We start from the raw sequence: 15061 nt of genomic DNA on the forward strand, positions 1-15061 counted from the left end.
CTCCCTTCCTGTACCGTATAAACAGATAATTACACACATAAACACACACACACACACACACACACACACACACACACACATATGCAGAGCAAAAATAATATAGCCTCACTCCTCCATGGGGTAGGGCTATAATCAACATGAGCATTACTAAATAATCACACAACGTACATTAAAATTTGATCTTTGACTTGAAAGAAATATCTTTATCTCTGATGATCTGAGCAAAGTCTTTTAAGTTGTTTTTACAACTTTCCTTAAAAGCTCACACAAACCTTTCAAATAAAATAACTTGATTTGTACCTTCATCCCTGGCTCCTTCTCCATGAGTGGACGACAATATACAGGTACAGGGACAGGCACATGTGAAGATGTGGAGCTCTTAGTTTGAGTCTGGGGTCCTTCGATGGCCTTCTGACCTGTTTTGGCAGGCAAACTCCACCCATAAGCCTGCATTCTGCCATCATCCTTCTTAACATGCGCTCGGACCTGCTTGTACTGCTCTCGTCTTTCTGTAGCACGGCGCTGCTGTAACTTCTCTGAGGAGCTGGGGGAGGGGGAAAGGAAAGTGAGGGGGGATGGCTCCCGGCTCACATCTTCAGGACTGTCACTGGGCAGTGTGTGACATGGTTGAGGTGCAGGAGAGAAATGTGGTGCATAGTAGGAGGTACGCAATCATGCATATGGTGCATGACAGTTTGGTAGGTGGAGGGCCAGGGATGGGGAGGAGAAAACAAACAAAACAAAATGATTCATCTGTAAACTTCACCAGGTGCAATGCCTCAGCAGGAATTAGTGTTGGGCTTCTGGGAATGCTTACAAAAGATTCTTAGTCCAAGAAAGTCTGGATTTGCAAACTGCAGAATAGTTGCCAATGGAAAACTAGTTTTGACAAAAGGAAACTATTTTGATTAGCAGGATGTTTCTCCCTGAGAATACCTAAAAAAACATTTTCTAGGGGTCATCTGAACTATAATTCCCACCGCACAAGAGAAAGAAGCCTAACATGGTACACCGTTTCCTTTAAAAGTTGAAGCAGAACCTCAAACAAATATTTCATTACCCCAAATCCCTCTTGTGCTATAAGTTATTTAACTTTAACTTCATCAAACCCTCCTTATCAGGAGTGATGGGTGTAAATAAAGCTTATCTGAAATGACCACCCTTATAATCGTGAGAAAATAGAAGATCCTTTCCCTGTATCACAGCAGGTTTTCAGTGGATGGATGAAACTTATTCCTCAGCATGCATATATGTGATGGCAAAATGTGGGAAGAGTAGACCACCACACACAAAAAAAAAAAAAAAAAAAAATGCAGGGGATATGAAAATATCTATAACTTACAACACTTAGTCACTTACTTCAGTAGCAATATCATGGGAAAAATGAACTCCTAAGGATCAGATGTATCACTGTGAAGCTATAACTGGCTCCATTTAGGAACCCAAATGCAGCATTAAGAGACAAAGGTAATATAAACATTTCTTGAAGTCCAGAAACTGACTCAAAACCACTGTAACATACATGAAGTTAAGATTTTCCTAACCACTGAAATCCTACACGAACATTCTTCATACAACTTACTTTAAAGTTCCTGATAAAGGAGAGGAATTCATCATAAGCTTTTAATTATGTCTGCTAAAAAGAGGTATCTCAAGTAACAAAGCACCTTGGATAATAACTTGAATTCTCATAAACAACAAAAAGTCTGCACTTAATCTGCATATCCTTCAAAAAAGAAGACAAAAAAGGAAGGAGAAGCATTACCAAATCAGATTGTTTTCACACTGGTCAACACGAAATTATGATCAATGGATGCAGCAAGATCTGGGTACATGCATCATTAATTAATTACCTCCTGCCTAGCAAAAATGAAATAGAAAAAAATCACCACAGCAAATTAATGTAAAAGCTTAGCTTAAACTAGACCTGTAGTTTACAAAAAAAACCTAAAAGCACAGAACTGATATGAATACACATCACAGCTTTCACAGAAAAGAAGACAATGCTTCCTTAGGTTTGGTTGTTTTGGAATTTTGCTATTTTCGTAAATTAAAAGAACCGAGATGGAAAGCTGACTACAACCTGTAGCTTGAGAAATAGACCTCATGTAACAATACAATGTAGAAAAACAGTAAAGCTCTACAAGACCATCTTTTCTTCCTATCATACCTTTAATGTGCAAATTTGGCACTTGGCCAGAAAAAATTTTGCTTCCCATTACTATGATGATTCAAACAACTACACTACATACAACCAACCCTCATACATTAATGATATCTCATGGAACAAAATATCATGCAATGTTCTAGAACTGGAATTAACTTTTATATGTCCTATGACCCCTTACAGTTATGACATATTTGAAATAAATCTTATCTAAAATACTTTTTTCTTTAATGTTATAATGTTTCAAAATGATCTGAGAGCTTTTTACTCATCTTGCATTTTATGTTGACATCCAAAAAAGCAAAATACTTTACAATTCATATCTCATCCGCAGGCAGTTAGACCACAAATATATACAAGATTCTGCTGTTTACTTCTGCCACAGTTTGTCTGTACATGCAAACTGGTATAATTTTGTCTCAAAAGTGTAGCCACTTTATTATCTCTGCCAAAAATATTAAATTTACTCTAGTTGTACAAGACTAAAGGTCATCACTCTAGATGTAAAATTTGAGGTGCTTAGGTGGTTTGATGATGGCAAGAAACTCGAGGAGAAAGGTAACAGGCATGACAGATGCTTTGTGGTATGTGTTATGAATACGTATTGTGAGAGGGAAACCTATTAGAAGCAATGACAGGGGATAGGAGAGCAAACAAGAAGGGGCAAACCGAGGAAAGGGTGGAAGAATGAACTGAAAGAAACTTAAAGCAATCAAGGCCTGAGCATAAAGGAGGGTGTAGGGCCAGCATGGGATAGAGCAAATTGGAAAGTTGTGGTATAATGTGGGCAATATGCTGTCAATGGGCTGAACTAGTGCATATAAAGTGGTCTGGGAAAAACCACACAAGAAGTTTCTGGGGCTTGGCTGAGAATCAAGGGACTTTGGTTTTTGTGTATTATACACAACAGCTTGAGAGTGGATATGAGCAAATGAAGCAGTTCATCTGTTTCTGATGCTAACTCACATGGAAGATAATGAAAAAGTATGAAAAAATCATCATCATCATCATCATCATACAACTCCAAGACTCTTATTTATGAGACTAATGCAACTTTAAGGTTGCACTCCATTCATGAAAAGGAAAATGCTGGACCCTTTGAAGCAAGAGGATCCCTAGAAAGACTGCTCCTTTCTGTTCAATGACAAGAAATGAGAATTAAAAGGTATGAAAAACGGAGCAAAGACATTTATTTATTTATTCATTTTGCTTTGTCGCTGTCTCCTGCGTTAGCGCAAGGAAACAGACGAAAGAATGACCCAACCCACCCACATACACATGTATATACATACAAATCCACACACGCAAATATACATACCTCTACATCTCAAGGTATACATATATATATACACACACACGGACATATACATATATACACATGTACATAATTCATACTGTCTGCCTTTATCTATTCCCATCGCCACCTCGCCAAAGACACTTTGAAAAATACACTGTGGACAAAGCAGGAGAATGCCAAAACTTTTCCAAACATTCACCTGAAGTATAGTGTCAGTGAAGAGCAGCTAATTATGCTCAGGCATTCAGAATGAAAATGTTTAAGGATGATGTAAGGATATAAGGATATGTGAGGAAATGAATAAAAAATCACAAGTATTTTCACACTAGAAGATATTGTAGCCTTGACACTATTGAGATGGAATGGATAGGAGGTTTTAGGATGCATGGAGAGAATGAATAAGGAAAAGATGACAAAGAGGATATAACTGTGAGAAGTGGAGGGGACAAGGAGAAAGGGAAGACCAAATTGGAAATGGATGGATTGGAAAGGTCTGTGCAGCCTGGTTGTGGAGAGGGGACTAGTTCCGGTGTAGGGATGTAACAGCTAGATAATGGATGTGAATGTGTATGCTTGCGAGAGAATCAGTGATGAGTTTGAAAAAAATCTAAAAAGGATATTTACAGAATACTAAAAGGTCTTGACCCATACAAACCTCAGGGTCCTGACAAAATTTCCTTACGTGTGCTGATGATGCATGCAAATACACTAAACAAACCTCATGAAATACTGTTCAAGATGTCACTGGAAAAGGGCAAGGTGCCAAGGAAGTGGAGGGCAAACATCATACCTGTCTTTCAGAAGGGGGACATGGAAGAGGTTGGGAATGACAGGCCAGTCTCACTTATGAATGTGGTCTGTAAAGTTATGGAAATGATAATCATATGGATGACTTTCTACTGAGGTAAAAGTACGTAAGCAAAAGACAGCACAGTTTTGGGGGAAGGATGTCATGTGTAACACACCTCTGAGATTTCTATGTAGAGATATCTCGATAATGGACAAAAGGGAATGATGGGTGGATTGTTTGTATCTGGATGGCCAGAAAGCATCTGACACTATATCTCATGGGAAGCTGATTAAGCCACAGCTCCATAAAGGAGTAAGGGAGACTCCTTCAATGGATATAAAATCATCATTGTAGAAGGGAACAAGGGATGCAAGTCAGAAGAGACTTCTCAAAATGGGTTGAGGTCACCAGCGACATGAAAGAGGATTCTGTTCTGGAACCATTTTTCTTCTTGATATATGCATACGACTGATACTGCATTAAGTTCCATCATCAAAGATGGAATGATTTGCAAAGACTGAGACACACAAGGTTCCAGGTTTAACCCTATTATGAGCAGAATAAAAATCAAACTACACTTATGGGTCTTTTACTATTCAATTCTTAAGATGCTGGTAAGGAACTGTATATAATTTCAGTGCCAAATTTTGAAGTTTCAAGTTAGGAGGAATGTTAAATTCATCTATCGATATCTCTGATGCCTATTCCAATTGGAACTCACTTAAAGGGGTGGCCATGGCAAGAGAGCCACCATAACTAAAGACCTCCAGTGCTGGTTCTTAGCCTTCAGTGCCTCACCCTTAACAGGCTACCAGCAGAGGGGCAACTCTAGCATAGTGTTTGCAGAGGCTACTACCTAATGTTCCTGATGACTACTCCTATCTAATACTCCTGTTTCTACCTAATGCTCCTGCTTAAGTCCCTACCTACTACTTCTATCAACTGCTCTAACCAGTTTGTCAAAAGGAAGGGCTAGCGCATAGTACTCACAGCAGAAAAATCTATAGTTATGAATAATAAGCTGAGTAAGTCAAGTGTTACAAATGACAAGGAGAGATATATATGACAAGGAGGATATATGTTTTTCTTCCCAAACCAGAATATGTCTGAATCCCCACACCACCGCATACAAATTAGTCCTGTCTAGGAGGATACATATCATTAAAAACAATGTGAGCCTGCTTTTCAAGAGTAAAATAAGCAGTAATATACTTCATGTTAAATCAGACTGTAAAATTGCTCCTGTGATAATACATAACCTTCAGCATCCTAATCAACAAGATAGGTTAAATCGTGTGTGAAATCATTAGCATTCTTAGTTATAAAACAGTGCTGATAATGTGAGGTCATAGGAGATACTTTACCCCAAAGGGGCTCACCTTCAAATTTAAACTCTGGCTTTCACTTATATGCATCCAATCATCATTGACATCACAAAAATGTAGAAGGCTTGGTCAACATTAATATCCTAAATGTCCATCATATCAACATAAATGAGATACCTCCAAAACACAAGTGTGGTCAGTCTACAAAGTGAACTGGTACATACATAAAGGCAGGACAGGCAGACAGACAGACATGAGATGAAAGAAAATTCTGCCAAAAAATAAACCATAAAAACATTTCATTTTCATGAAATATGGTTGATTAAAAACTGCATTCTCATGCTACCTATTTAACAGCCATCTACTGAAATTGACTGTTAGAAACCAATCCATATGAATAAAGTAGTCAAACAAAATAATACACCTATACTCCATACTGATAGGAAACAAATGGTGACTGGCACAACATGGAAGCCAATCTTGATAAAATAATCTGAAGACTGGATAACTTCAGCTAATAATTTTTATGAATCCTTCAATGAGCAATTATATCATCATCCTAAAATGAGAATCTTGTGAGAAAGTAGTCATTTTCAGCAAAGCCTTGTACATGATAAACTGAGTCAAGCCAAGATGAAGAGACGAACAAAGGCTCCACTGCAGACATTAACAAACACAGGCAGCTGGCAACTAATGGAGCAGCACAACAAGGATATAGGTTTGGTGGTAACTTTAAGTCTACTCGTATGATGCACACAGAACAATACCCATCACATTCATAATTATTACGATACAATACAAGAGGGTTTCCAAGTTATTAAACTTCTACAAACATGGTATGTGCACTGAGGCTAAATCCAATGCTCTTTAACTTAGTCACAGCTTATGAAACATCTATGTACACAGTAAACTGGCAATGGCTGCATTTGATATTCTTTAAGAGAGACTTGAATATGCTCTATGGCAATATGAGCCTATCTGGTGGACCAATAAAATGTGGGGAACATAGTTACCATACATCACTAGGGCAGAACAAGGCAGTGACAGCAAGAGTAAAGGATTTCTATGCAAAGAGACATATGAGGTAGACCAGACTTTTTTCTTGCTTTAGTAGTAATTCCAGTCCAGATAAGGTTCTTTTAAGACATCACAGGCATTCTCAGGGATGAAATCCTTTATCAAGAGAAAATATATCAAAGATTCATTGGATGTATGACTAATAAATTCTTTTCTAAACATACCCATACTCAGATAGTGGCCACATGCTGGACCCTAACTAATCAAATAAAAAATAAATGAGACAGTTAAAAAACATTAAATACTTAGGTAAGAAGTGCATACATTAAATGATGAGGAATAGGACATACATTAAATAATGGGAAAAATACATATATTAAACAATGAGGAAAGAAGTACATAGAGATCAATATCTGAAATAACACAGTGCATTCTGACAATACAAGAAAAAATTGTGGACCTCTATGATCTAACACTAAAACAATATCCAAACAAATCAATTAAGAAGCAGCAAAACCATTTTACATTAATTTTTCATATTATTCTCCCTCTTACACTAGCAGCAAGAAAGCTTCTGGGATATCAGAGGCAGCAAGTTAACATTTAAAAAAATAAGCAGGCAGGTGACTGGTTCAATTAACTGAGCAAAAAAGACATAATCCTACTCAAGAAACTGAAAACATTTAGGCATACAGAGAAAAAAGGACTGCCCTCTCTTTCAGTGATGGTTCATTACACTGGCTACAATCCATAATGCACCATCAGCACCATTGCACTTCCAACTTTAAATTCAGCATAATACTTAAAATATGACCATCTTCCCATTTCATCTTTTAAACAATCCTTCTTATTCCATTTCTTTCATATTTATCTACCTATATAATAATACAAAAAATTCTTATTCTTTTTAAGGATCATGCAATTGCCAATTTCTTCACTTTCATAGTAACTAAACTAACACCCATATTTCTTCAGCAAATGCTTTACGTAATATCAGTCTTCCACACTTGGACTTATGCAGGCTATCAACTAATGAAGTGTTTCATTAAGATATTGTAAGCAAAACTGTTATGACAGTAGAACATGAAAATTTATAGACAAAATAATTGCTGAAAAAAATAATATTTCCTCAGCAAAAATAATATTTCTGAGATAACTACTGCTAGATGTTATAACCAAAACCAGATAATGCATGCAGAATCTTCCTCATGCAATAAACAGAACCCCCCACCCCACCCTACCTAGATAAATAGGCCATAACATGAACCTCCTTAAATGTTACAAAAAAAAAAATATATAGTTTTGATCTTGCAGCACTTGTTTTGACTAATCCTTTTTGTCCAAACTGACAAGAGACTTTTCATATTTTGTGACAGCCTAGAGTAAACATTGAACATATAAGAATTTTTATTTCTTGATATTTTACAATTTGATCAATACACAAACTTCTCTCCTTAGCTTGAGTTTAATTGCCATATGCATATAGTCACAAAAATATCAATACAAACACACACACACACACACATACACACACACACAAACAATTGCAAATACAAAGGGAAATGTCAAATAAGAATAAAGAATGATTTCTTAAATACATCAAAAAGCATAGGATCTTCAAGATGTGCAGGGTGAAGATAACAGCAGCACTCCAGCCAGCCAGCATTTCAAAGGAATATGAGAGCAAGGAACTATTACTGCACAATAAAAACAGAAGAACAAAGAAATTCTAAAAAGCATATTGCTGACAAAAAATGAAAAAACAAAACTTTTTCATAAATTCATCATGAGTCACTTATCATCTAAAAAGCAAGTAATCAAGCTATGAGATTCCAAGGGAAGAACTGCCGTGGATGATACAAGGATATGTGAAGAACTGAATAAAATCAAAAGTGTTTTCATAGTGCATGACACCACAATACCAACGAGAATGATATGGAATAAGATGGTTCTAGAAAACAATGAGATTTCTAAAAAGAAAAAAAAAAAAAGTACAGAAGTGGGTGGATGTGTGAGTCATGAAATGTCTGTGGGCAATATGTGGTAAGAGGGAGGTAAGAGTGTTGACTGACAAAAAAAATCACTGTGTAAGAGAAAAGTGTTGTAATAACGGGAGTATACACGAAAGAAGTGTGAGGAGTGCTGAAATGGTTTGGGCCTATGTGGAGGATGACTAAGAGGGTATACAAGTAAGAAGTCAATGTAACACGAAAAAGCATGGAGTGAAAGGTGTTTTGAGTCTTCAGGGCCTGAACATGCAGAAGGATGTTAGGAATGCCAAGGTACCCTAAATGGGATGAAGCATGGATAATGAAGTGTAAACTACATAATGGTCCATGGCACCTGGCTATGGATAGGGAGCTTAGGTTTCAGTGATACTTTATTTGACAACTGGTTATGAAAAAAGGAAAGGTTTAAGAAAGCATCAAAAGAATACTAAAAGGTCTTGACTCCTCACAAGGCTCAGGGTCCCAAGGGAACTCCACCTTATTACTGAAAATATAAGCAGATACACTATACTAAGTATCTATCTAATCTATCTATATCTGACACTTGTCCCATTCTGGAACTATCTCAAGGGGGTGTCCACGGCAATAGAGTCTCAATAACTAGTAAACTCTAGTGCTGCCTCTTAGCCTTTATGTCTCCCCCATCAACAGGCCACTGGCAGAGGGCAAGTCTAGCAAAGTGTTTGTTGAGGCCCCTTCATAATGTTCCTACTGACTTCTTCTTCCTAATACTCATGCCTAATGTTCCTACTTACTACTTCTATCTAATGTTTCTACCTAATACTCTTACCTACTACTTTTATCCATAGCTGCCACCATATTGCCAAAAGGCAGGGCTAGCACATAGCAATTCCCACAGGAAAATCTAGTGTTAAGACATATGAACTGAGTGAGTTAAGTGTTATGTATGACAAGGAGAAATTGTACATTTGTAAACAGAATGCCAGTAGCCCATATACAGTTCAGGCAGAAAGAAAAGAAAGTTACCTGGGTCAGAGGAGTGCAGCTGTCTCTAACCCTTCCACTACCCAGGTGGATAGTGCAGTAATATACCATCCTGGTCATTGGCTACCTACCAACTACTACCTACAAAGACATTTGGCTTCAACTGTTCTGAATCATTCTTCAACATCTGTAGTATGCATGCATTCCAGCTAACCTAACCTCTTCAAATACTGTTTAAGATGTATGTGGAGAAAGGGAATGGAAAGGGGCAAATTTCACAGCTATCTATTAGAAAGGAAACCAGGAGGAAGCACTGACAAGTGAAATCTGTGAGGTTGCAGAAAAGATAATCCTAAAGCATATGGATGAGTTTTTATAGAGAAGAACTACCTAAGCAAAGGGCAGCACATTTTCTGGGAAAGAGGGTCAAGTATCATGAACCTCTGAAATTTCTATGACGGTGTGCTCTATCTTAGACAAAAGGGAAGTTTCGGTGGACTGCATATCTGAAATACCAAAAAGTACTTGAAACTGTACCACATGGAAGGTTGACTAAGAAGCTGGACCACTGAGAAAAAATATGAGGAAGACACCTTCAATGGATAGAAAATTATCTTAGTGGAAGGAAGCAAAGGAAGCATGCTAGATGAGTCTTAAAAAATAGGCCTGAGGTAACCAATGGAGTGATGCAGGGTTCTGTTCCAGGATCATTCCTCTTTTTGATCTATGTGAATGTCTTGCCAGCAGGTACGGACTCCTACCTTATTGTAATTGCAGACCATGCAAAGGAAAAGAAGTGAAAAGCATTGACGATTGCATCAACTTACAAAAGAACCTCAGCAGACTCAAAAGTTTTTATGCTACAAGCTTGAAGTTCAACCCAAGTGTAAGTAAAATAATGATTATGGGTCACTATGAAAGAAGGCCTCGATATGATTATCAACCAGTAGGATTTAAACTGCAAGAACTTGGCTTTGAGAGAGAACTGAGAGTCAACACTGTCCCACCTCTGGAGCTTCATTAAAGAGACCAACTGCCTGTTTGCAAATATCATCATTGCACTCAAGTTCTTGAGTAAAAAAAAAATCTGCATGCTGTTCATATCATGAATATGACCAAAACTAAAATATGCTTCTCAAGTTTGGCCACCACATCTAAAGAGGCAGACAGAGCTAATAAAAAGGAACAACAGAGAGAGAATAACAAAGATTGTACCACAATTAATTAAGGAAACAGAGTTACAGGGAAAGGCTAGAGGCTTTAAATCTGCCTTACATAAGAGAGAGAAAGGTGAGAGGTGAACTGATCACTGTCTTTAAGTTTTCAAAACAGAGTGATGGGACTGAAAGCAGACAGTTCTTTTAGAGATGAAGGGACAAAACTACCAAAGGACACAACACAAAATTAAGCAAGAAATTTATCAGGAAAAAAGTGAAAAAGCATTCTTACTGTGTATCAAAGATAGATAAATGGATGACATGGTTAATGCAGACAGCAATATGTAATTTAAGAAGTTATGTGAAAATAAAAGTTAAATTCCCTTCCCATAAACGACAAAATGGTAATTACTGTAAGAATATAATGTAGACTCACAATCTTGATTGGATTATGATAAAAAAAAGCAATAAAGTATATCTTACATCTGGAAAACATGAAGCTTGTTGCCATATTAAAGGATATCTATAGAATCACAAGCTAATGATTATCAAAAGTTTGTGAAACAAGATGTACTAAAAATGTTTTAAATGGACATTTAGTCTTTATGGATGCAAGACATTATATATCTTACATCTAGCAGAATTAAGAAGTTTAATGACATATCAAAGGCAATCTATAAAAGCATAAGCTAAAGGTTATTAAGACTTTATAAAACAAGATGTACCAGAAAGTTTTTAATGGTTACCGAGTCTTCATGAAAACATACGACAAAAAGCTTCTCCTTTACCAGCAAAGTTTCCACGGTTGCATAGAGGACTTTTCTAAAAACTAAGAGGCCATCTTTACATTTCCCATAACCTCAAGAATAGCTGTTGAAAAGATGATTGCTGATGGTTAGCAAAAAGATTTGACTGTCAATGCAAAATTCACCAAATGAAACAAGACATCCCATGACCACATCTGATGAAAGTTAAATGCTGATGGCAAGCAGAGAGATCAATAGGGACATGATGCTATTCACTAAACTGAACAAGACATTCCACAATCATTCTCTTTATCCATCAGGTCTGCCTTCACATATAAGAAGCAGATAATTAACAAAAAGCTTCATGGAGGATTCCTCTGTTATCTAAAAATCTGATGTGATGAAATGAACTAGGTCAACCATAATACTATAGCACTTAAATGATATTCACTCTGAATACTAAGCTGAGTCATCAGGCAAAAGGTCTCATTCCTTAAAATTCAAAAGTGGGTAAAAGAAACCATATTGACAGAGAAATAAAATCTTGAAAAGATATGTATGGCAACAGAATGACATTTGACACACATTGCAGATGCATTACACTGGATAAGTAGTAGGTTTGATGGAGTTACCTCTCTTGCTGCTCACAAAATAAACAACTGAGGTCCTATGTCTATGAATGATATAAAACTCTGACCTACATAAATTCCAGATATAAAAAACATATATTCAGGATTACTTACAATCCAGTGTCAAAGATATCAAGTCCCTTGCGTCTGTGGTCAGAGAGGTTCTTGCGGCGCATTGTATCTAGTGCTGGTGTAATTTGATGGGCTGGAGCATTGTAGCGAACATTACCATATGGTAAAGGCTTCCGTTGTGGCTTTTCTGATGTACTGAACAAGTTACTGAAGCTGGAAACAAAACACAAGTCAATCACTAATGCAAGATCAGATGGATGATGAGAAACATCACAAAAAAGAAAACTGGACATGATATACAACTGCAGAAGTTATTATTAACTATTTTTCACTCAAAAATATAAAGTAGAAGAAATTACTGATGAACTTTCTTCAAATGAACTCAAGCAGTCAAGAGATATTTACACTTACAGCCTGTCTTTGAGACCAAACTTATCATTTTTTCTTTTTTTTATACTTGATCACTGCTTCCCATGTTAACAAGTGCCAGGGCCATACAAAGAAAGGCTGCATCCACTCACATCTATTCCCTAGCTCTCATGTGTAATGTACCATAACAACAGCTCGCTATCCACAACCAACTCACAGACTTTTCCATGGTTTACCCAAGAGACTTAACATGCCCTGGTTCAGTCTAATGACAGCATTTCTAACTCAATCCCATGCACCCCTCTCACCATCCTGCATGTTCAAGCCCTAATTGCTCAAAATCTTTTCCACTCTATTATTCCATCTCCAATATGGTCTCCCCATTCCCATTGTTCCCTTTACTTCTGACATGTATATCCTCTTTGTCAATCTTACCTCACTCATTCTCAAAACATGTCCAAACCATTTCAGCACAACCTCTTCAGTTCTCTCAATAACACCCTTTTTTATTACTATGCCTTTCATGACTTGCTTGATCAAACCATCTTACATCACAAATTGCCCTAAAACATTTCATTTCTAATTTTTTTTTTTTTTTTGCTTTGTCGCTGTCTCCCGCGTTCGCGAGGTAGCGCAAGGAAACAGACGAAAGAAATGGCCCAACCCACCCCCATATACATGTATATACATACGTCCACACACGCAAATATACATACCTACACAGCTTTCCATGGTTTACCCCAGACGCTTCACATGCCCTGATTCAATCCACTGACAGCACGTTAACCCCGGTATACCACATCGATCCAATTCACTCTATTCCTTGCCCTCCTTTCACCCTCCTGCATGTTCAGGCCCCGATCACACAAAATCTTTTTCACTCCATCTTTCCACCTCCAATTTGGTCTCCCACTTCTCCTCGTTCCCTCCACCTCCGACACATATATCCTCTTAGTCAATCTTTCCTCACTCATTCTCTCCATGTGCCCAAACCATTTCAAAACACCCTCTTCTGCTCTCTCATCCACGCTCTTTTTATTTCCACACATCTCTCTTACCTTTATGTTGCTTACTCGATCAAACCACCTCACACCACACATTGCCCTCAAACATCTCATTTCCAGCACATCCATCCTCCTGCGCACAACTCTATCCATAGCCCACGCCTCGCAACCGTACAACATTGTTGGAACCACTATTCCTTCAAACATACCCATTTTTGCTTTCCGAGATAATGTTCTCGACTTCCACACATTCTTCAAGGCTCCCAGAATTTTCGCCCCCTCCCCCACCCTATGATCCACTTCCGCTTCCATGCTTCCATCCGCTGCCAGATCCACTCCCAGATATCTAAAACACTTTACTTCCTCCAGTTTTTCTCCATTCAAACTTACCTCCCAAATGACTTGATCCTCAACCCTACTGTACCTAATAACCTTGCTCTTATTCACATTTACTCTTAACTTTCTTCTTTCACACACTTTACCAAACTCAGTCACCAGCTTCTGCAGTTTCTCACATGAATCAGCCACCAGCGCTGTATCATCAGCGAACAACAACTGACTCACTTCCCAAGCTCTCTCATCCCCAACAGACTTCATACTTGCCCCTCTTTCCAAAACTCTTGCATTCACCTCCCCAACAACCCCATCCATAAACAAATTAAACAACCATGGAGACATCACACACCCCTGCCGCAAACCTACATTCACTGAAAACCAATCACTTTCCTCTCTTCCTACACGTACACATGCCTTACATCCTCGATAAAAACTTTTCACTGCTTCTAACAACTTGCCTCCCACACCATATATTCTTAATACCTTCCACAGAGCATCTCTATCAACTCTATTATATGTCTTCTCCAGATCCATAAATGCTACATACAAATCCATTTGCTTTTCTAAGTATTTCTCACATACATTCTTCAAAGCAAACACCTGATCCACACATCCTCTACCACTTCTGAAACCACACTGCTCTTCCCCAATCTGATGCTCTGTACATGCCTTCACCCTCTCAATCAATACCCTCCCATATAATTTACCAGGAATACTCAACAAACTTATACCTCTGTAATTTGAGCACTCACTCTTATCCCCTATGCCTTTGTACAATGGCACTATGCACGCATTCCGCCAATCCTCAGGCACCTCACCATGAGTCATACATACATTAAATAACCTTACCAACCAGTCAATAATACAGTCACCCCCTTTTTTAATAAATTCCACTGCAATACCATCCAAACCTGCTGCCTTGCCGGCTTTCATCTTCCGCAAAGCTTTTACTACCTCTTCTCTGTTTACCAAATCATTTTCCCTAACCCTCTCACTTTGCACACCACCTCGACCAAAACACCCTATATCTGCCACTCTATCATCAAACACATTCAACAAACCTTCAAAATACTCACTCCATCTCCTTCTCACATCACCACTACTTGTTATCACCTCCCCATTTGCGCCCTTCACTGAAGTTCCCATTTGCTCCCTTGTCTTACGCACTTTATTTACCTCCTTCCAGAACATCTTTTTA

At 37.9% G+C, this 15061-nt stretch overlaps 1 protein-coding gene across 50 annotated transcripts in view; it reads right to left on the bottom strand.

The window, feature by feature from the left end:
• Window positions 1–15061, bottom strand: part of syd (JNK-interacting protein syd) — a 232877-nt gene that overhangs the window by 72152 nt on the left and 145664 nt on the right. For 40 of the 50 annotated variants that reach the window (XM_071689053.1, XM_071689020.1, XM_071689013.1 and 37 more), the window contains 2 exons: window positions 12197–12367; window positions 301–607 (listed from right to left, as the gene is read on the bottom strand). In XM_071689053.1, coding sequence (XP_071545154.1) covers window positions 301–607; window positions 12197–12367 — 478 coding nt within the window. The remainder of the gene's footprint in view (window positions 1–300; window positions 608–12196; window positions 12368–15061) is intronic. The other 10 variants (XM_071689050.1, XM_071689049.1, XM_071689039.1 and 7 more) reach the window with 1 other exon arrangement.

Source organism: Panulirus ornatus, chromosome 46 (genome assembly GCF_036320965.1).
Source record: "Panulirus ornatus isolate Po-2019 chromosome 46, ASM3632096v1, whole genome shotgun sequence".
Lineage (NCBI taxonomy): Eukaryota > Metazoa > Arthropoda > Malacostraca > Decapoda > Palinuridae > Panulirus > Panulirus ornatus.